The 23,427-nt window shown below is 48.8% G+C and overlaps 1 protein-coding gene across 8 annotated transcripts in view; it reads left to right on the top strand.

The window, feature by feature from the left end:
- The window catches only part of LOC118224817 (microtubule-associated protein 4), an 85,144-nt gene that overhangs the window by 26,526 nt on the left and 35,191 nt on the right, over positions 1 to 23,427 (top strand). For 5 of the 8 annotated variants that reach the window (XM_035412552.1, XM_035412553.1, XM_035412555.1 and 2 more), the window contains 4 exons: positions 5,896 to 6,009; positions 6,694 to 6,783; positions 8,193 to 8,339; positions 11,674 to 13,179. In XM_035412552.1, the coding sequence (XP_035268443.1) occupies positions 5,896 to 6,009; positions 6,694 to 6,783; positions 8,193 to 8,339; positions 11,674 to 13,179 (1,857 nt within the window). Of the gene's footprint in view, positions 1 to 5,440; positions 5,786 to 5,895; positions 6,010 to 6,693; positions 6,784 to 8,192; positions 8,340 to 11,673; positions 13,180 to 23,427 lie in introns of those variants that run through there. The other 3 variants (XM_035412559.1, XM_035412558.1, XM_035412554.1) reach the window with 3 other exon arrangements.

Raw genomic sequence — 23,427 nt, 5'->3', positions numbered from 1 at the left:
TGAAGACCATGAAAAAGATCCAGAACAACTACTCCACCTGTTTGCTCAATGCTAAGGTGATGCTGATGTTGCTTTCAGCAGTTCTGTTGCGATTCAACAAAGCGGTGATTCTTGAGTCGTAGTCCGTAGAGGGCTATGGAACAAATCAATATTTACCCATGCACTATATATTTTAATTAGAGAAATCATACATTCTAATAGATAGCACATGCTAACTGTCCAAGGTAGAGAAAAAGCAGGAAGCCCTTTTCCCTGAAACATTAGTAAATCCTTTGAAGCGATGGCTTAATAAACCACGCCACAGCCTTCCAGAGATGCCATCTCGGACGTTAGCTTAAGGAGATTCCCGACCAACACGGAGGAAGGCTCCCCAGCGTTCTGAGGCCGCGGGCACCCGGCGGCCACCTCCCGGCCAAAGGCGAGGACCACGCTGGGCAGCGCCCGCCGCTGTTTGACACAGTGCCCCCGCTGCTGCGGTGGCCTCCGCTCCGACCTGCCCGCGCGTCCATTAATGCGCCGACGGAGGTCCCGTTATGACTCATTCTTCTATGGATTGAACTGAAGCTCTTCGCAGAGGGAGGGCGCTGGAAGACGAGGCCTGTGGAGTGCAGCAGAGCCGGTGGCGTGCTGAGACTCTCCGAATATTGATGTCCTGAGGGAGGAAAAGAGTCAGACAGCCAGCAGAGCTGTGGTAAAACCGCAGGGCGTGTGTGCATTTGTTGCAAAACAGGTGTTGTGCTTTTTTCTTTGTAAACAGTTTAGAAAGGCTTGAATGACATTCAACGCACAATGAGTCCTTTCCTTGTCACTTTGTGCATGTGAATGAAAGCTTGCCATGCGTTCACAGATTCAGGTTAAATTTAAATGCACCAAAATTGTCACAGTCACAGTGCATCTTGTCTCCTGGACCTGCAACTCCTGGACCGTCGAACTAACCTCGATGTCAGTATTGCAGTAGCATGCTTCTATGGAATCTCACATGCTCACTGCTTCTCCATTCACTGTTGTTTCCTGTATCACTGAAGGTCAGTTCCTTTTAAATTCAATCAGTCCAGTGAATTGAAATTTAACTCATCCCCAACTTTTTTTGTCAGGCCTTTGTTGGCTTACCAGACCTCTGCACCTTTGTGGAGGCTTGAGCCAAAATAAGTTCCATGAGTTTCCAGGTCAGCCTCTGAAATGTGCAGCATCGCCTTCCTGAGGCTTGTGCTGGCTTGTGCTTCAGCACGATTTCCTCTGGTCCCTCAGAAGTGATAACGCTAACGGCTTAGGTAAGGCTAAGGGAATTTGTGCGGTAGCATGTCCAGAGGTTTTTACTTCATGATTTCATCCAGATTCACATCCATGCAAGAACCTGCCCCCCCCCCCCCCCCCCCCCCAAGCCCCCCACCCCGGCCAAACAGCCAAATCCTCCCCGGCATTTTTGCATAGGTTCTTATTTGTGGGATGAACGTTATAAGCCCTCGAAAAATTATGTAAGGCTTGGCCTTAATACGTCAGATGAATGCCAGAGATCAATCCGATGTCGTAGAGGGCTCTTCACGGCAGCCGTCACAGGCAGATTTGCAAATAGGAGCATACACCGTGCGGCGCGCGGGGGCCGCTACACGCCACGCATACTCAGCCCCAGGGAGACGCCTCCTTCTGCCTGTCTGTGGGTCCGCTCCCATCGACCTTCAGCGCCAGGGTCTTCCCACACGGCCCGCAGCGGACTGAGCGTGGTCAAGGCGGAAATGCAGAGGGACGTTTCAAAAACAAAAAAACTAAAACCAGAAAACAACCGCTTCAGTTTCGGGGCGAAGTCCTGTGGGATACTTAGCTTTTCTGCTGCACTTTATGTTCCCGTTTCCTGGCATAATCCCCTGTGAGTGCAGCTTCTCACTTGTAACCGTCCGGGTGAGGAGCAGCACAGGAGCAGCACAGGAGCAGCAAAGGAGCAGCACAGGAGCGTGTGCCGAGAAGCGACGGCCCTCTTCAGCTGTGCAGAAACAAGCAGGGCTCACGCTCATGTTTTAATTTGTGTAGGCCCAAGTACTCTATTTCAGGTTTTTCATGTCCTGATGCTGTCTTTGTCTGAACAAATTTATAAATCACAGGGCAGTTTGCACATTGCAGTCAGCTCCCATTGAGCCTAGGCGTTTGTAAGCAATCGAGAAAGGATTGTGAGTTGAGAGTACAAAAATGTGAACGCTTTTGATTGGCGTAACTCCTGGTTCTAAAAGGACATCTGCCACCTGCATGGTGTTTATTCAAAGGCAGTGACTGGCAGAGGGGTGTGGTCATTAGCCAGAGGGGAGGGGTGCTTTGATGGCTGCTCCAGGCCCTTGCAGCGCTGGCTTCACTCACTGTTAACTCGCTCGCTGGTTTACATAGGCGGCCTGGCGGCGCTTTAGCCTGGGATTAGCGCATCCGCCGCAGTGGGAGGGGCCCTTACCGCGCATCAGCGGAGCGACCGCCGCGCTCCTCCGCGCACTTCCACCATCGCACGGCTGCACACTCTTTTCAGGAAGCAGCCTGACTGAGTAATGACTGGGGATAAATATAGAGCGAGGTCCGCATGTCCTGGGAGAGAGAGGGAGAGAGAGAGGGAGGGAGGGAGGGAGAGATGTATAGAGAGCGGGAGAGTTGGAGAGTGAGAGAACGAGAAAGCTAGCGCCGGGAGGAGTGCAGCAGTGCCGAAGTGGGTCAGACAGAGCGAAATAGTGCGGGAGGAGACGCAGGGAAGGGCGACTGCTCTAAAGCATAGAAGAAGAGACTCCAGGCGAAAGCACTCAGACGTTCAGGGTGAACAACGACCAAATATGGCTCTCCCTGTCGAGGTGTCCCTCCAGTAACCCCCCAGCCCCCGGCCGGCTTTATTTCATTTTCTTTTCAGAACGCTGGAAAGCACGTCGAGGCTTTTTTCGGCACAGTTTGGTTATGTGCCGGCTAATTGGCTTGTTGACCGAGCAGCAGGGGGGTCGTGATGACTCCTCGTCCTGTCCGCTATTGCGAGTGTGACTCAGCGGTTTGGGGCCCAGGCGCCTGGAGCCGTCGGTGCACTGGCTGCTTCATTTCTGCTGTTGAACCCGAGCCACACTTTCAGTGCGTTTTCACAGGCTTAGCTCTGCTCTTAGCATAAGTGACCGTTTAACACTCGCTCCTATGCTGTTCTGTGTTACTTGGCAGTGTCCCCCTCAGAATTTTGGAAGCTGAGCCTCAGGAAACAGCTTTCTCATATCTGTCTCGAGAATCTTGAATTCCCAGCCCTAGCCTGGACAGGCTCCATCACATGTGTCCATCAAAAAACAGTTACGCTCCAGGACATACAACCATAAGCCAAGGATTAATCGTCCCTGTCATTACATTACATAACATTCATCACACTCATTTAGCAGACAGACTCATTTAGTATCCAAAGTCACTTACAATGCAAGAGTCTATGCATGTCCACTTAAATAATAGGAGCAACAGTGCCACATTACATTACATTACATTTATTTGGCAGATGCTTTTATCCAAAGCAACGTACAATAACTGCCTACCAAAGGTCATTGGAACAACTACAAAACACAGGTCCAATAAGGTACAATACTTATTATGTAACAGTTATTCATAGCCATGAACAAGTTAAGTCTAATTTACCCATTCACATACGAATGAGCATATATGAAACATCATTAAGTAGTAATGTACATTTACGTAGTGTACTAACCTAGCATAGTTAACTTATGAATTTGCATATCTCTCTTCTTCCAGCTTTAGAGTGCAGCTTATTCTGTTCCACTGCGCATATTCATGCGACCCTGTAACGGACAAGCTGCAAATGCATTGTAATCCTGACATTTAGCCCGTGCTCCGCTCAATATCGATCCAAGAAATGTGCTTGGCCCTTTCCGGCCTTGCACGCCATCTGAGCGCTGATGCGATCAGCACATCCTCTCCAGCTTCTGAGAGAGCGGCACCGTCCACTCTGGCCAGAAACAGGAACGAAGCAGCCCAGGTTTGACGTTGCCTTGAACTTTTGCTACACGCAGCATCAAAGTGCGTTTCATGAAAGTTTTATGTGGTAAATGAGTCATTCAGATCGCTAGCGTTAGCGCTCACGTCCTCTCTTTCAGTGGCCTCCTCTCTAAAGTGGTGTAATTCGACGCCACAGGACCTGCGGGTCCGGTGCTGAGTAGCTCCTTTCTTCCTGCGAGGTGTGCAGAAATGGCGTTTTCGGGCGAGGGAGCCGCTGACGTGCTTCGTGTCGCGCGCTATTTGCACACGTATCGGGGAGGCCAGCGGGGACCTGCGAAGCAACACGCTGGGTTTCTGAGTGTTTCAGCGTTACGCATAACTGCAGAGAGCAGCGGTTTGATTCGGAGAAGAAAGGGAATTTGTTATTATCCCCTTGAAAACCCCCAAGGGATTGCAGAGGTGGTCGCCTGGGGAGGGTGAACACAGCCATAGTGCAGTTGATTTACTGTAGGCAGTGAATTGGTTTTGGAACAACAAACTGGACATTACTTAAAATTGTCTCCAGCAACAATGCATATCTCCAAACTGTAAATGCAGTTTGAAAAGGACACAAATATAGGCCAAGTGTACTATACTTACAGCGGCTGGGTAAATGGAGCCAAGATACTGGGAATTCATCAATTGCAGTTTTTGCATCGTGGCAAGTTTGTGTGTCTGCGCGCATGTGTGTGCATGTGTGTGTGTGTGTGTGTGTGTGCGTGCGTGCGTGCGTGTGTGTGTGTGTGTGCATGTGTCTGTGTTAATATACAAAGTGTGCTTATGGCTAGTCTTCCTCTGTGCCTTTAGGAAGCACCCTGGATAGTGGCAACCAGCCATCATTGACAAATGCCTCACTGATTTATTGTAGAAAAACTTTGATTTAATGACAGTTTAAGGCCAGATTGATTGCATGATTGACAGTCATTTTAGTTGATTAATTGTGATTGATTGATTGATTTTTATTTTTTAAAAGAATGTATACAGCATTGGATGCAAGTTCTGCCCAGAGGATGGCATATAAAAGCATTAGCATCACTTATTCTGATTTGGTCCTCAGTCTCAAGACAAAACATCAAATCACATACAACAGACAATAAACAGTCAATATGTCAGGACACTCAATATATGTTTTGGACTGAGGTCATATATATTAAGATTCATTTTTGTCCTGTAAGATTGAGACCAGACAGCAGTATATCTGCAAAACTGTTAGCTTTAGTGTTGTCTGCTGCTCATGGAGCTAATGGAAATTTCCAGTGAAAAGTTGAAACAGGAGAAGTGTGTTTGTGGTGGAGGAAAGAGGCTCTTGGTGGTGTCCTGTCCACTCTCGTCACTGTCAGCCTCTTGTTCTGGCTGGGCGGTGCGGTGGGGGCGGGGGTGCTGGGGGGGGGGGGGGGAGTTGTTTTTTAAGGATGTATCTCTCTCACTGCGGGCGAAACAGCCACATTAGATAAGGCTGAGGCTGAATCGAAACGTCCACCCAAACGCCAGCAGGGGCCTGCCAGAGCCGGACAGGGGGCCGAGCCCCCCCCCCGAGACAGCATCGCGGGCCGGGTGTGGGGCGAGCCTTCGCTGATGCCCGGGCTGTCATGTGAGATCATTGGGAAGTCTGGACCTCACACTGCTAAAAGACAGCTCTCAGTTGTTGTCCTGGTCGCTAAAGTTGGATGGTTACACAATACAGAGCCTAACGGATTAGAAGAAAAAGTACGTTTTCATTTCCTGGGTAACACTACTGTTAAATACCAGGATATGTGTACAGGAGCAGATGCTGCATAATTTGTTGTTCAAAACGATCCTGAAGGTGAGTGTAGAATATCGTCCATGTAATTAGACGATGGTTGGTGTATTGTATATGTGATGTGTCAACAATCAGAGGGAACTAATGTGGGGTGACTTTTCTTTCCGCTACAGCAGGTCTGGCAGTGACGCTGGGAGGACAGAAAGCAGCGCAGCGCCCGGAACCACAGGGGGAAGTGCGCCCCCACCCAACAGAACAGCGTGTCTTCGCAACAGATTTTCTGTCAGGTAAGAGGAATTCTCTCTTTGTTTCCATACACCACTGTCAATACCCTGTGCTGCACCTAATGACACATGCCATTTTTGAACACTCCTGTAGCTGTAATATGCTCAGAACACATCTGTGATGTTAAACCAAAGCCGTAACACTCCCACAATGCCTTAGCAATTCCGAGAGACTGTTTATACGGTAGCTGCGGACCCCTTAATCTTCTTAACTTAATTCTGTACGCTTCCTCGCCAGCCGCCGAGTCCTTGTCGAGCTTTACCAAGGCTACGAGTTGGCAGGTCCTCATAAATCAGAATCTCTCCCAGTAGAGCATCCTCGTTCTAAAGCACGGCTTTATTTAGGATCTTAGATGTGCGTCGCTGTACCAAGCTGTAGCCGTTTTTCAGTTCTACCGTTTTTCTACCGATTCTGAGAGTGGAATTTAAAATGATATAACCATTAAGAAGAAACGTTTTGGATTTTTTAATCAAGGCATCCTGCAAATAGCTGTATTGCACATGTATTTAACTGTTCAGGATGTGAATATTTCATAATCAAAACAGGACATTCTGGGTATTGGCGCTAAATGATTTTAGTCTCGACAGTCGCTCTCTTCCCTGTCTGCTAGTCAGTCTGATCGATGGTTGTAAACTAAGCGAGCTTCGCCCTTGTCTGCCTCTCATAGCTCCTCCCTCTCTCCACAGGCTCAATGATGTCTGGGTTTGGGAATCAGTGGGACAGCCAGCCAATAGCCCCCCAGATGCAAGGCGGGGGCCTGATGGGCACTTTCCCAGGTCATTATCTTTACTGCTCCCATGTGAAATAACCAGACTGTATTTGCTGTATGGTTATAGCATTTTGGCTACATCAGTCACCACTTTAGTTCATTTCTATTCTTCTTGCTTTGTTGTGGCCACGAGGGAACTGACAACCCAGATAAATCCATTGTTGATTGATGCTTTCACGGTGCTTTTGCGTTCTTGTCTTTGGTTATGCAGCACATTAAATCTGTGTTCTTCTGAGTACTGAGTAATAAAGTAGGTCATAATGATTGAAAGAGAGTGATCTGGGAAAATCTATACAGTACCCTGATCACGGCACGATACAATAATCAGTGTTTTTGTTAGAAAATATTTTTAATACGGTCAGACTTGCAGTAGATTATTGCAACACTGTGCTTTTTTAAGTCATTGAAGATTTGCAGACAAAAGTATGTAGTTGTTTGTTTTTTTTTGTAAATGCTAAGTAATGTTTGAAACCATTTCAAGCCATTTTATGAAAAGTTGTGATTACTTAATAGAGCAAAACACTTAAAACTCCACGTTCACCTCTTGCAGTATAATGCACTGTGCGTGGGAATGCAGAAGGTTTGTTTATATTTAATTGCCAGGCTGTTTTCCTGTCCTTCGGTCACAATGCCACGATTGTCTTGTAGCGACAGGCGTTATTATGGAGGCGAAATGGCATTTCAGACTGAGATGAACCGGATCACTGTGACTTTGAGTCACGCGTCCTCTCTGAGTCGGGGGTCTGAAAATGGAGTCGGCGGTGTGAGGGCGCTGTCTGCCGCAGAACGGCCCGCCGCCACGCGTGCCAAACGCGATCAGGATCCGCGCCGAACCACCGGGGATCAGCGCAAACGGAAGCCATTTTGTGATGGCGCAGCTCGTTTTGAGCCGACCGTTCGGCGGCTTCGATCGATGCCTCGCCGTGTCGTCTTTCCGTTTGTCAGGACCTGAGAGGGGGTCGGCTTCCCCGTCCCTCACGCCAGCGACGCGGAAAACTCTCTCCCCTCATCCTCTCCCGTTCTCCTGCCCGTGATATTTGGTCTGGACTTTTCAGGGAAGATGTTGCCAGGCGGTCCTGATTAGAGAGGACGAATGCATATTAATGCGTTTGGAGTGTAGCAGGGGAAGAGGCATTCAAATGCCTTTGTCTGCCTTAGCTGTCTGAGATTAATGTTCACTTGAGCATGGCACTCAATAGTCTAATTGTGCTTGCAAGATTGGAGACACCTTGCACAAGCTGTGGAGAGGATGACTAATGCTTATACATTGGTTAACCCTTCACAGCCAGTTCCCTTTTGATTTCACCAGAGCGTGTTTTCACTAGGGTCTGCAGCGCTGCAGGTTTAGTAATGTGTGCGTTGTGCACCTTGTCACTGAAGCCACTCTTCCGCATGGCTTTATCTGTTGTGTCACAGGCTTCTCCCAGCCCGGAATGGTGAACATGGATGTGGGGATGGCTCCCTTCCAGACAGAGAGGCCCCCCAGCATCGCCGAGCCTCAGAAGTCTCCCCTGTCGCTCGCCTCCGAACCCCAGAAACAGCCCCCGCCGTTCTCTTCCCCAGGTAAGGGAGGGAAAGGACTTTCTGATTGGTCAGGTGACCACCGGACTCTCACAGGAACGTGTGCGAGGATTTCTTATTTCCACAGGTTATTGAAATGGTCTGTGTTTTCTTCTATCCTGTGTGTGTGTGTGAGAGCATGTGTGTGTCTGTGTGTCTGTGTGCACGTGTGTGTATGCATGTGCCACAAGTAAGAATACCACTTTAATTTCATCTAAAAATGATGTAATCCACTATTTCTACAGAAACCAGAAACCATAGACTAAACATAGACGTAACCTTTGTCAGTACTGCAGTGTGGTGAATAGGCCAGATGTGGAGTTTAGGGAGACTCTTCCAGTGGTCTCAGTGTTCCACCCGCAGGCAGGACCGTGCAGAGCAGCCTGGCCAGTAGGCCGTGTGGTAAAACATATTGGCAGCCTGATGTGTGCAATGAGAATAGCATGTTGCCAGCTTGGGGTACAGCGTGTTCGGAGATAAACGTGCAATTAGATTGTCTCAGGAGAGTCATGTCGTGCACCGACAGCAATCTAGCCTGTGAGCCCCTGGTGAGTCTTTTGGAGGTGCTAATGCAGCGATTACTTCCTAGGAGCCGTTGCTGTTTTCAAACCCACCATTTCCCTCGTGGAAGGAGCCCAGTTGCCAAAGAGCCAAAGCTTGTGTTGAGTGCAAAGCCAGATTCAGACTTTATCATTGAGTTGGAGTGCTGGAAAGGATTCATAACAGTTCAGTGCAGTGTGGATGGTGATGGTCAATGTCATTTTCTCTCCTGTTCCGCTTTAGTGCATGACAGCTTTCATACATGAAAGGCCCTTATGTTGTCTAATGCTACAAATCCGTGCCAAATCAGCATCCGCAAAGGTCTGTAGCTTAGCTCAAGGCTCTTGTTCTGTTTATTCACTGGGAAAGTGTGTCTATGGTCAACAGCATGAAAGAGCCGCAATGTAGTGCATGTGCGCGTGTGTGTGTGTGCGTGTGTGTGTGTGTGTGTGTGGGTGTGTGTGTGTGTGTGTGTGGGTGTGTGTGTGTGTGTGCGTGTGTGTGTGTGTGTGTGTGTGTGTGTGTGTGTATGTGTGTGTGTGCGTGTGTGTGTGTGTGTGTGTGTGTGTGTGTGTACAGAACCAGTCAGCGCGTACAGAGATCAAAGAGAGCTCAGACCGCAGTGGAAGTCATCCAGCAGTAACATAAGCAGGTTACGGCAGAGCCCTGGCTCCTCCTCCGTGGGCCGCCGCAGAGCGGATCCTCTGCCGGTCTTACCGCGCGGGCCGCTGGAGTCCCCGCTGAGCAGCTCTCCCGACGCGTTAGTAACGGGCGTGGCCGCGCGGTGCGGCTGCACGGAGCGGGCAGCCCGCTCTCACTGGGATTTAACAGACCTCAATCCCTCAGTCACACCCTGGGAGAGGAGCCGCTCAGCTGTGCGCTGTCTCTGGGATGGAGCTCCACTGCTGCACACGCCCCGCAGGGAAACCTCCCTCTGGCTCGGACCGGGAACACCTTCCTGTAGGCTGACGCTGTGTAACGCTGTGTAACACACAGGAACTCCATTGGAGTGAAACCTTGGTCCTGAACTAGGCCATTTTTTATGTTCCAAATAATAAGCCTCTCAGCATGTGTGGACATTATGTGGTTCAGATAGTCCCGTGTAATAAGATCCAATTTTGCTCTCTGCCATTGCTATGTTATTTGTTTAATTTTAATTTTATAGCCACATGCCATAGCATTTTGGTTACGTCTGTGTCTACAGCTGTGCCAGAATGATCAGCGTCGAGTACATTTCTATTCGCTTTTGTGCTGAATCGCTGAGCAGCATCACGATAAGAATTTGAATCCGTGTGAGCCAGTCGTGCATCCAAAACCCAAACCACCTGGATAACTTCTTAAGGGAGCGGTTGCCCTTGCCCCGTGCCATCATTAAATCACTGGATCACTCAACAGAGACTCGACAGTGCGCCTCTCCTCGCCGTGCTTGTTACTTTGAGAAAGTGCATCGGTGTGCATCATGTGTGTTTGTCCAATCAGTCCCGAACATGTCCTCCCCCGCTTTAGGGAGAGCTGGGTTTTCTAAAGCAGTTAGAGTAAGAAACTCAAGGACACCGATAACTGGAGCAGAGACGGCCGTGCCGCCAGCGTGGAGGCGCGGAGCGTTCGGCCGGGGCCACGGACCCGCGCGCTTGCCGCAGCGGCTTCCGCCATTGCCACGGCTGCATTGCGACCGTTCCGGGGGTCGGGGTTCGGATCTGTAGAGCCGAATGGCCTCATTATGCTGTGCTGTTTGCGCAGGCATGAGGTTCCCCTAAATAGCCTGTGATTGGCCGCAATTGCTACAGTATGAGTCCTTCCGATTGAGAGGCAGTGTCTGTAGAACCCTGGGTTGCTATGACAATGCCCTTTTATTCTTGTGCTGCCCACCGAGCTTTTTACGTCCTTTTCTGTCAAAAGCATTTATTTTGTGACATTCAGTCCCTGTATCCTACTGATTCTGTGTGTGTGTGTGTGTGTGTGTGATGGAAGAGCGCACTTGTTTGTGTGTGTGTGTTTGTGTATATATGTGTGTGTGGGTGCTTGAGTGCATTTGTGTGTGTGTGTGTGTGTGGGTGTTTGAGTGTGTGTAGGTGTGTGTGTCTGTGATGGAAGGGTGCACTTGTTTGTTTGTTTGTGCGTGTGTGTGTGTGTGTGATGGAAGGGTGCACTTGTTTGTGTGTGTGTGTGCCAGCGTGCGGTGCATTTGGTTCTAAGAGTGTGTCGGTGCTGGGCACTTCGTGTCACATGAGGCCTGGCCCCACTCGTCACCTCTGTCTGCTCCTTTGTTTGTCTCTGGCTCTCAGTGGCCCGTTGTTCTGTGCTTTCCTCTTTGTGTATCTGTCTGTGCATTCAGGCACTCCTTGTGTGTGCGTTTAAGTGGACACGCTCTGTATCGCCCTGCTATACACATGGCCAACAACCTCCAGCATCATTTCTACAAATAGACCCTACTTAACCATCTTCAGCACTGAAAATCAATGCCTCGTAACTTTTTATTATTCATTCATTCAGGAGAGCACAGATGGCACTCATCGTGAGAGAGAATTTTGGACTGTTGAGTTTGTATCTGCAGAATATATCATGTGACCTTTTCTACGAGACACACAGTCACCTTTTTAAATATTATTTTAATGCTTTTTGAATGTGAAGTGGCTGTGGTGATTTATTTACTTTTGTTCACTGCACATTTAATTAGAGATTCTGGGATTTGTATTTTTTAGTGTGAGCCTTTTAATCTATTAATGGTGGGAGCTACATCAGAGGGGTGTGTCCAGGTCTCATCACTGTAACTCTCTCTTCCCTCTTTGTGCACGAGGACTCCTGGGTGACCCCTGGGAGGTCCACGGCGGGCTGCAGACGGACTTGACTTTCACCCCCAGCGTATCCACGGTGATCAGTCGCCATGCCAGCCAGTTGGCTGAGAGCCCCCTGGACCCCCAGTGGCCCCACCATCAGAGCATGGGGGCCGGGGACGAGAGGGAGAGCGAGGTGGCCGACAGAAAGCAGCAGCAGAAGAAGAAGAAGAAAAGGAGGCCCCGGGAGGAAGTGTACGATCTCCTGGAGAACAGGGGCCCCGCGGATAATCTGGGCGAGAACACCCTGCCAACCGACAGCCCCCGCAGACCCTCCCCTCGGAGAGAGGAGGGCTGGGAACGCGAAGACTGGGGAAGAGGAGGTGGCAGGGGCAAGAAGGGGAGGAGCAGAAAGAAGTTTCCGGAAGAATGGGCTGTGCTTCAGGATCCGGCCCTGTCCACTCCGGGCTTTCATTCCCAAGAGATAGCGGCGGAGCTGCTGGCGCCCTCCCTCAGCCGCCCCCAGGCCATGGACACCTCCGGCCCCGGCATGCAGGACCCCCTCGTCTGCCTCACCGAGGACTCCCACCCGCTAGGCCTGGATGACGGCCTCATTCCCAGCATGCCCTCCTCCCTCACTCAGGACCTGTTCTCTCTCACAGCCTCCTTTCCCACTTCCTCACTGAGCCCTGAGCCCTTCCCTGCTGGCCCCACCGCCATATCTCCCAATCTGGGAACAGGCCCCTCGCCCAAAGAGACCCCCCCACAGTCACCTGGTCTGGAGAATTCCTTTTCCGCAGGTGGCACAGGCACCCCTGTGGCCCCCCTCTTAGCAGCCGGTAGCCCCACTCCGGCGAAGGCCGAAGAAGGCTTGTCCTTTCTTCCCTCAGATCTTTTTACTGCTGACACCCCTCCTTCCACAGATAGCGAGGCTCTCCCTCCCAGTCCTAAAGGCGAACAGGCCCAGGGTATGCCCAGCCAGAAGGCCTCATTTGGGCCTGTGCCCTCCTCCCCACCATTGTCTATAGAGTCTCCTCTTTCAACCAGCACCTCTCCACAACCTGAGGCCCCCGCTGGTAAAATGGCCCCTGCTCCATCATCAGAAACGTCTAGCAAAGACAACATCCATGTAACTACGAAAGATTCCCCTCTCATACCTGTTGAAGGGGAATTGTCTCCTCCTTTAACACCCTCTCATATGGACAGCTTTACTCTTGAATCCCCACTGTCAGAGGAGCACCCTGAAGACACCCAAGGCCTCCTTCCCGCGTCCTCTCCTAAAGAGCTGAAAGAGGCTGCAGGCCAAAAGCGGAAACAGCCGAAAAAATCCCGCTCCTCCTCCTCAAAGAGTCCGACCTCGCCAGTCCTCAGCCCCTCCGCCCCAACTCCTCCGGCTGTCAGCTCACTCTCCCCGCTGGCTGCCCCCTTCCCCGCTCCGAACTCGGACCTGAACCCCACGGCCGTGCCCTTTTTCCCCATCCTGTCGGAGCTCCAGGAGCCCCCCCCAGGGGACCCCTTGATGGCAGAAGGTTTGTGAGATTGGAGCCTGGATTTGGGGGAGCCAGCCCTGGCATGGCTGTGTGGGGCAGGTCCGGGATACCGGCCTCTCCAATCACTAACACTGTCTCTTAAGAGGAAACTACCACGTCATGTCTCTCTCTATGTGACTGTGCATGCGGCACCCCGGATGGCTTGATTTGGCTTTCACAATGTACGGGGTTCCTCTCTTTCACACAGTTGGCTGCATTCATTAACTGTATGTTGGTGTACTAATCCGAAGCTTTGAGGTTGCAGTGTGAGACCGAAGGCCTCAGTGTCACCAGCCCTGTCTCTCAACAATGCAGCTCCTTCGTGTGAGAACTGTATGTGCTCCTGTTCCTCTGCGTCACTCCAGGTCTTCCTAACACTCCGTTTCTCTTGCTTGTCTTTATGTATCCACCTGAGCTGCTGCAGAATCTCATCTACCTCGGGAATGAAGGTTCATCCTCTGCACAGAAAAGAACACCCTCAATTCCCTCAAATACACCTTTAATGCCATTTCTGCTTCTGACAAACCTGTCGTTTCCTCTGCGTGGATCTTTCATTAACCTGCCGGAATGTTTCTAATCACCGGTGCCCAATCGTTAAGCCGCAGCCTAAATCTGTATGCCGTGTCTGCCAAGAGTTAACGTGAGTCTTTTTCTCTGTGTTTTCTCTCTTCTCTCCGTGTGCTGCCGACCCCTTGCCCTGTCTCCATGGCCACCGTTCAACAGGTGAGTCAGATTTAGCACTTTCTCTTGTTTTTGCTGTTGTGCGTTTTTTGGGGACGTGGACGCGGCCCGGCTGTCCCATTTGTTAGTTTCTTCCGTACACTCCGCCTGCGGTGAAATCACCGGAATGCACTCGGGTGCGGCCGTCACTTTCGGGTCAAAGCCGCGCAGAGATTAAAGCATGAATCAATACTGAGGGCACGGTGAGGACGTCCTTGTCGTGACCCAGGCATGGAACCCTGGTGTTTTAAAGGTGGGGGGAGGGGCAGGGAGTTTTCCTATGTGCTACGCTAACGCAGCGAACTGAAGGTTAGCCGGACCACTGAAAAACGTGAGTATTTAAGTGCTGTGGACGAGAACATGGCAGGCCCCAGAACATGGACGGGACTTGCTGTATCAGAGAGTTGGCATTGCGGTGGAGATGAGAGCGGATCCTCACGTCCTCGATGCTGCTCCTCCCATTACGTCACATTATAAATTAGCATGTAGCAAAAGCCCCACATTCCCAAGCCGGCTTTTTTTTTTACACACCCCGTTTTGAGTAACTCAGTGACACTGTCATAACACAGCCTTTCCACCAGAGAAAGGCAGGTCTTTGCTCCTCACATGCCAGCTTCTCAGCCAGGGGGCACTTATTTGCTATTTGATGTGTGGATCAGTTTCACTTGGGTGTTCTTATGTGGGCTCCTTGCTAAGAGTGAGGTCATTTTTATTTCAGTGTGTCACTGGCAGCAGCCCACATTCTCACTGTGAGCGAGCGCCTCAGTCACTCTGTACTTTCAAGCAACTGTTACTGACACGCCAAATGGCTGCTCTGAAGATTGATTTTAATCGTCACCAGCGGACAACACATTAAGCGTGGATTCAAATGCATCCACCCTTGTTTCCAACAGGAAATTTTTAACAGGGTGACCTTTTTTCCAGTTTACTTCAGGGACTCTGTGTGCAGAAAGCGCAACGCTTATATTTAGTCGTGCCTTGTGCGAGCACTTTCTATTAATAGGTCACTGACATCCACTTGTAGGCTGAGCCTCACCAGGCACATCTATAATTCATAATAATGCAACTTTTATTTACTTTCTCTTCTCATTGGACTTCCTGTCTGTGGAGCAGCTGCGGATACTCAAATCAGGACAGTGAAATGCTCGAGAACCGGCTCATTTTAATAGACAATATGTTCTCCCGCACTTAGCATCAGTTTATTGTTAATTATGTAAATGAGTACAGACACCAAGGTGTTTTTTCTGCGTAATGCAGTTACTCTGTAACATGGTTCTGGTCTTCGAGGTCTTTTGGGGTTTTGGGTTTCATTCTGCCTTAGTTCCTAATTGTTTAATTGGACTCATTATTGGGTTAAGGACTACAGTTCACCTGCCACACCAGATGTAAACCAGTCTTCCCTCCCTGCCCCGTTCTTGTTAAAGCTCTTTCCTTTGGTGCGTCATCGTGGCTGAACTTCTGTCGCTGGGTTTTGCTTCGCTGCAAGTTTCATGTCAGCCGCAACAACACCGAGGGAGAAACAAAAGAGTTGACGCTGACCTTGAGTTTACGTTTCAAAGGCCTGTTCCAGGATTAATAGGTCTGCCTCCTGGCTGCGTATGGAGGCTGTGTGACACAGCTGCCGCTGCCGCTGCCGCCGCACTCTGTAATTTACCCCCCTCTCCATGTGCCGGGGCGGGCCCTGCCGCTGAAGGGGGCACTTATCCCATCACAGTGCCTGGAGACGGCTGCAGGGCCAGACCCTCTCACCCCATGCGCTCGCATCGCACTCTCTGGCAGGAGATGTGATGCCGAGTGTGCAAGTGTGTGTGTGTGTGTGTGTGTGTGTGTGTATGTGTGTTTGCGTGTGTTTGTGCTTGCATGTGTTTGTGTGTGTGTGGGTGTGAGAGAGAGAGTGAGTGAGAGAGTGAGAGAGAGAATGATAAAGGGAGGGCAACAAAGAAAGTGCGAAACATTCTCTTCAGCATCTGTGGAACTCTGCTAAATGTTACACTTGTAATTGTGAGGTAAAGTGTTCCATCCAGCTCAGGGGTCAGAGGACAAGACATGCAGTCTCTAAAATATGCAATGCTGCAGTGTTGGGTGTGCAGAACAAGCCTTTGGTAATTTACTTTTCATTCACTCTGTGCCATAGCACAAGTACCTCTCAGCCTCCATGAAGCAGCTATCGATCAAAAGATCATTTCAACTCAGAACTCATTATAAAAAAGATAATGTTTTTGATGTAGACCTGTTCCACTTGAGGAGACCATAGCGCTCATTTTCCATTTTCTGGCTGAGCTCGGAGTGTTCTCTTAACTGAATACTTTTCCATTAATTAACAAGGTTATCTGGCTGAATTGGATTTCCACAAGTCTGAAAACACAGCACATTAAGATTCATTATTTCTGTTCAGAAATGGTAGATTCCAGGGAGACATCAGGATTCAAAGACTGTCTTGCAGCTTTGCCTTCTGTATGTCGAGAGTATACATTGTATCTTGTATCTGAGTCATCGGTCTCCTTTTTTCCAATGAGCGGACTCTGTAGAAATGATTCATAGAACTGTTGAAGCAAATCTATCCGAGATGAATTGCTGGAAAGTCTGCTAGAGTGTGGCCTTGTCAAGTAATTGCTACAAGTGGGATATTTGAATTTTTATTTTTTTATGGAATGATATATTTATTTGGGAGATTTCCCAGGCCTGCTAGATATTAACCTTTAGAAACTTGTTCTGAAATTGGCAAGCGTTGAAGATGGCTCTTGACATGTTTCCAGTCTTGCTGCATGTTGTTTAAATGCTCTCTGAAAACAGCTATATTTGTGTTCAGCAATGGCGCCTTCAGGATGCCCACTGACTGAAATGCTTCATTAACTCCAATCAAACACGTAGTGGGGGTCTTCATTATTGCATGCACCTGCTTGTGTTTGTTGAGATACAATTAACAGCTTTATCGCAATGGTGATCTCCTGCCCTCATTGTCCTATAACAGTGAAGTGTAGATGGAGGTGCAGTAACAACAGTCTTCTGTCTTCATTATTCATATCCGACGCCTTGTTGCCAGATTAATGAAGGCTACAGTGGTTTAATTTGATGTTTATGTGTAGCCCCACACAAACAATTCACTCATGTGCCTGTGCAGTGCGTGTTCGTGGCCTGCACAGTGCGCGTTCATGTATGTGTGCTTTTGTTGAGTGGTTAATGGAGAGGCTTGGTTTTGATCCCCCCTCATTGCCTACCTGGTGTGTTATTTATAGATGTCAGGGTGCGTGTGCGGGGGAAGGAGCCTTTTCTCCCCAGCCGTACCCACTTCCTGCCTGTGGCCGATGCAATATTGATGGGCGACAGCGTGCGCCGTTACATAAGCTTACCGCTGCCGCCTGTCTTTTTATAGCACCGGCGGCGGGCTCGCGGCCCTGAAGTCAGCGCAACCGCGCAGCGGGTCCGGCCTACGCGCCGCGGCTCGCTAATCGCCGCGCGCCGCGGCTCGCTAATCGCCGCGTCCGCGGTAATTGGGGCCACTGAGCGCAGACCGGGCCCGGCGCAGCCTGAACACAGAGCCCAACGTCAGAGCCTCCGGCACCTCAGTCAGCGCTGAACGCTCCCTCTCCTCCCAGCTGAGGGAGTTATTTACTCTCCGTCTGCGGATACTGGCTCTCTGCGTTTACAGCAATATTCACAAACAGAAAGTGGAGCGTACTGTGTGCAAAACATTTTGGCCCACGCAAAAATAATAACACAGCCAATGATTGGTGCAAAACAAATACCATGACCAATCATTGGATACGTTTTTTGGTTTTTCGTGCGCTAAAATGTTTTGCCCATGCTAAGGATTGTGGTAAATCAGGCCCATAGTGTGATTTAATATTGCTGAATAACAATAACATATGGCATGATCAGATGAGACTACTGTATGTAGAATTATGTTTAGGAAGGATTATTTGTGATGGAAGTAAGGTGTTTGTTTGTTATAGAAGCAGATATTGGCTCTGATTCCTCAGGAACGATGTGTCTCAGTGGCTCAGTAATAGCAGGTGTTTATTTGTAGGGCTGGGCTCCTGGCTGGTTAATGTTTGGGCACAGGGACAGCTTGTGCCCTGGGAGAGACGCGCTGGATTGTCAGTCCTTCATTAGCCTTGCGTAATCACAGAGTTGGGAAGTCGGGAAGTCATTTGGGCACGTAATGCAAGAGCTCCGTTCTTCTGCACTGCACCTCAGCTACCCCCATACACCCATCCACTCTTCTTCATTTACAGCCGTTCGCTCCTTTATCTATTTTCTGTTTCTTATCCCTCCATCCCTGCCTCTCCACTGGTCTACTGCAGTCACCTTCCTGGGTTCTTCTGCTTTATCACTTATTCCTTATTCCTCCCCTGCGTTCCTTCCTGCGCACCTCTCCACCATATTGACACCCGTTCACTCTTCCGATCCTTGCACACCTTTAAGGTGTAAGATCACAAATATGTGATTGGAATGTTCTTAACTGAACATTCTAGTGCTGATGTAACAATCGCTACTAGTGATTGAAAGCAAGAGAGTTCTAGAACACTGACTTCAGAAAAAAAACATTCCAAAAAACCTACTCTTTGAAGGGTTCAAATGAACCGGCCCGCTTCGTTCTCATTAGTTTTGTAAGCCTGCGCAGGTGTTAGTCTGTGTTGTTTACAGTGTGGTGTAACCAGCCGTGGCGAGGACTGAGCGGAATCTTAATGAAGAGCCGGGGGTCGGGGTGCTGGAGAGCATACGGCGGCGAGCGTCGCAGTGTTGATTGGCTCGTGCCCGGCAGCCCTCCCCCTCCGGTGGAGGAGCTCAGGTGTAGGGCTCGGCCATGTTTATAAATAGAGGTCCGCACGCCGTCCCGGGAGAGTGAGGTACTGCACACTTCTCACAGCAGGGTCTCTACTCTCATTGCATTGTGCAGTTACCACCCTCACACCACTCTCTTTGATCTGTCTCCTGTGTGGTTTTCTCGCAGTTTAATATGCATTACACATTGTTGCCGGGGTAATAAAAGCCAATTATATCGACCCACTCTTGAATCAATACCGCAGATATTGGAGTATGTGGTGGGCAGTGATGAGTTATAGTATTGAGTTGTATTGTATCATTGCTAAATCGAAGCACGGAGGAACACAGAAGCTACAATACCCTGTTGTAATGGTCTGTCCCTGAGCTAATTGCTAATTTATAGAGAATGCAGCTCACGCAATTCAAAAAGGAAATTTTGTGGAGCAATGTTGTGGTGTAGCTGAGCGAAAGGTCAGATGTTTGACTTTTAGTGGTGGTAGACAATCAAGTCTGCCATTGGGGTGGGGGGTGGGGGGTGGGGCCAGGGGCAGTGTCGTTACCATGGCGACCAAGCAGCAGTTTATGTTGCCGTGGTGATGGGGGACAGATGCTGCTGAGAAAGCAGGGTGAGGCCAAGAGACAGAGTGATCAGCCGCCTCCCTCTTTGTAGGGCTCACCCAAACACGGACACAAATACATTCCAGCATGCACCCACGTGCACGCACACAAACATGCTCCGCACACTCTTTTTCCCTCTCTCCTTCACACGGACACACTGGGACTGTCAATAAAATATGCTTTAAAATAGCAACAGCACAACAGCATTCAGTTTCAGCTACAATGCATGTCATACCACAAGGGACTGTGATTAGTATGTGGAACAAGAGAGAATGCTTTTACTCAAAGGTAGTCAAGCTAGAAGCCGCCAGAAACAGCTCATTGACGAGCAATTTACTATCGGTGTCTTAATAGTGCGAGGATGTAAATTTGTAGGCCCTTGGCACGTTTCCAAAGTGGACCCTGGAATGATGTATAAAAACAATGGGCAGACTAAGACGAAAGGGAGCTGCTGCTTTCAACGAATAATCGCAGTCTGCTCTGTGAAGCATGAAGCTGGTTCAGCGCACAGAAACAGGTAGCCGTATCCTGCACCGACACTACCACATTAAAAACAGCGTATCCAGATCCCGCCCCCACAGATTACTCTTACTACGTCTGAGAAATTAACCAGTGAAGTACCACGTGCTCAGCCAGACTCTGTGAGCTCAATCCCAACTAACAGTATGTATTTCAAGCATTGAAATACAAGATATTTCATCAGTGAATTTAATGTGCACACAGTGGAATATTTGAATGTGGAAAAAAAAAAAATCAATTTAAAAAGGAGCGGAGGAACATCAGTCATGCGTCAATCTGCCGATCCGTTCTTGAGCACATCTGACAGAACTGAATTTATACCCGTCTACTCGCTCTGGCCCGGGTCCAGACATAGTAATTATTGGAGGCGGGATGCAAATATAGCCGATGAGATAAAAATACCCAGCCTGGGCTGTTGTCAGAGTTTTTGGGTGCGTGAGTTTGACTGTGACCCGGTCGCCTCTGTGCGCTTTCGGATTGAGGGAGCAGCCCGGCCTTCCGAGCTGATTTATTCGCTGGGTATGTGCATGAGTCTGATGTTGCCAAACAAGGTCGCCCAGAGGCGGTGCATGAATATTGAATGGTACCGGGCCCAGATCTGGGGCACATTAGACATGTTGCTTTTAACCGGCGAAACCATTTGACTGCGTATTGAATTTCACTGCCGCACAAAAGGCAGATATTTCATAACTGTGCAGGGGTTTGAATACTCATGTTCACTGTTTCTATTCGGAAGCACTAATAGCACTGTAGTGACAGTGGGGTAAGAGAAATTAGCTCCATTTCCAAACACGACAGCAAACAGTGCCTCTGTGTCTGCAGACCCCTTACATGAGTACGGTACAGTGCAGTCCCAGTACAGTACACACTGAAATAGGCCCTTCAATGGCAGCATACACTGTGACTTTTCTTTGTGACACAGTCAGCACTTCACTTAAAGTTAACTTCAAAATAAATTGACTTTAATAAATCGATTAAAATAAGTATTTGCTTCTGTTCTTCACCAATTCTATTTGACTTTTGTGATTGCAGAACTCACCAAACTGTATTTATGGAGGGAAGAAAAAACATTTTTTATAATTCGGTCCACTGTCTTTCTATGTCACTCATTTTCATTCTGTGAAACTTTGTCCAGATGGATTATGTGCAGTGTTTTTAAATATCAGTGACTATAGTCCTCCACCTTGTTTGTGGGCCACTGGACTTCCTGATTTAGTAAAAGCTGGAACCTGGGGATTGCGCTCTGTTGTGTTATTGGTGTCGTGTCGATGCGTGTTTGCCTCCGCCAGCCCTCTTGTTACAGCAGTACTTTGCTGTAGAGACCCTGCGGTTCTGTGCAGGTGTGTAACACGCAGTCCCCTGTAAGACACGGCTCCTCCTCAGACGCTCAGCAGACAGGTGAGTCAGGGAAGGTAACCAGGGCAGCCCTGTGACTGGCCAGTCTGGGGCCACCTCCCGCACAGCCCAGGCTAGTGACGCCCGATGACCCGGCACCCTCACTTCCAAAAAAATCTCCCCAATTTAGGCTTGAATCCTGACCCGACACCCCCATGAGCCACTTATTTTTCAGCTGGTTCCCAGTCTCATGACAGTCTCCCACAGCCCCACAGATTCAGGCACCACAGTCCGCTAACATTTTCGATGCAAAACGAGCGTCATGGGTCAGCTAAATATGCAGGATTTTATTGTTGTCTGTAAGCTAACAGCTAGTTCTCAGAATATCACAGTAATGAAAGGAGTTTCGGTTTATTCACATGGCCTGTAGCATGGTTTATCTCTAACACCGTGATTAGCAGTGTTATTATTATTCCTGAGCAGTATTTTCAGTTTTTTAACAACATTTAATGCAAAAATAATAACGGACAACCACAGGGCATGAACTCAGAAAGCCAAGAATATGCAGACCAGGGGATTATGAAGAGCATTTACGTACAGACACCTCGTCATGCTAAGGAAGGACTGGAGTACGTAGCTAAGCCTTATGAAGCAAGCCCCTTTGAACCGCTGCGCACTTACGAGTCCCTATTCCAGAGCATTCTTTTCTTTACTGGAGAAGAAGGAGACGAGCTTTTCAGTGCTTCTCTCCTTTCACTTTCACATTTTAGCAGCATCAGGTTACTTCCCCTCAGCATCAGATGCGCCCTTCTCGTGTATCAGTGTAATGACCACTTTGCTGATGCTTTCCAGAAGCATCCGTGCAGTTATGGAATAGCGTATCTAGCATGAAACATTTAATATGTGCAGATAACAAATGTAGCATGATTCCGGTAATGCACCTCCTATTTCCTTTCGTGGCCAGGGATTCAATCGTAGCATCAAGTTATTAGTAACATAAAGAAATTTAGCCATCACAGTATGTCTGCCTGGTAATTTATTATGTGTCTGAAGCTATGACATTTTTTACTGTGTGAAAGGACGCTAGTGCATTAGCCTTTAATTCCAAGGCTAATATGATATAATGATTGGATTTAGGCAAAGCAAAGTTGCAGCATGCCATTAGAAATGTGACATTACTAGTTGAATCTGTGACTTAATTTGAACATGTCACTGTTTAGCTTGATATAACCCAGTTTTCTTGCCCTCAGCAGCGGCACTGTGAGAATAGAGAGTTCTGTTTCTCCTGCGAAAGACATGTATATACGTTCTGTTAGTCGTATTTCTTAAGACACTTGAATGACATACTGCATATATTCACAATCGACTGAAGTGGAAATACAGTTATAGACTGAAGCAGAATTATTTTGATTAGCTCAACATTATCATGGAACAAATTGATGCGATTTGTTTGGTCCAAGGAGTAAAGCTTTTGTGGAATAGAACCTCCCTCCCCTGCTTCTCCCCCTAATTATCTGCCTCATCTCTCCTCTCATCATCCTCCCCTTCTTTTTTTCTCCTTCTCTCCCTCTCATTCCTCCCCTCTCATCATCCACTTCCTCCGGCTCCCTGCGTCGCCCAGACGATGCAGCCCCCATCTGCGGCAGCCGATGTGACAGGGAGCCTGTTGCCATGGAAATGGGAGGTGGTTGCGTTGGAGATGCAGGGAAAGGGGGCTACCAAGGAAACAATGGGGTGTGACAGGAGAAAGGGGGGGAGGGGGGGTTTGGAGTGAATCAGCCAGAAATAGAAATACAATAGGCTCCCTGTGTCTCATCATTCTCAGCCTGGCTCCCATAAGCCCCCTCTGTTTGATTTATCTCTCCTGCTGCGTCTCTGAACACCTGCATGCCTGCCTTTACTAATGATAAATAATGCTGACTGCACTAATGAAGAGGTCTGCCATTCGAGCGCGGCTTCGTCTAGTCTCCTCCCTCCCATCGCAGTATGACAACTCAGCCCCACCTTCCCACGTCGGTCCATACTCCATAGTGCTGTTTTCCTTTCTAGTTCTCACTTCTTAAATATAGCCTGGGTACTGAAGGATTTCTCTCACAACAGAGGGCTAAATGGAGCAGTTTTTTTTTCAGTTTTGGTTTTATTCAGATTTTTTGTTTTTGTTTTCTTGGACACGCTCCATGCCATTCAGAGTTTCTTGTGTATGTCCTTCAAGAGGATGCTAAATGCTCAGTGTGTACAGTCTGATATTGAGAACATTGCCAAGTAGGTATGGATATTATAAGGAAATGC

The sequence above is a fragment of the Anguilla anguilla genome, chromosome 4 (assembly GCF_013347855.1).
Source record: "Anguilla anguilla isolate fAngAng1 chromosome 4, fAngAng1.pri, whole genome shotgun sequence".
NCBI lineage: Eukaryota > Metazoa > Chordata > Actinopteri > Anguilliformes > Anguillidae > Anguilla > Anguilla anguilla.
This window is presented reverse-complemented; position numbering and strand designations above follow the sequence as displayed.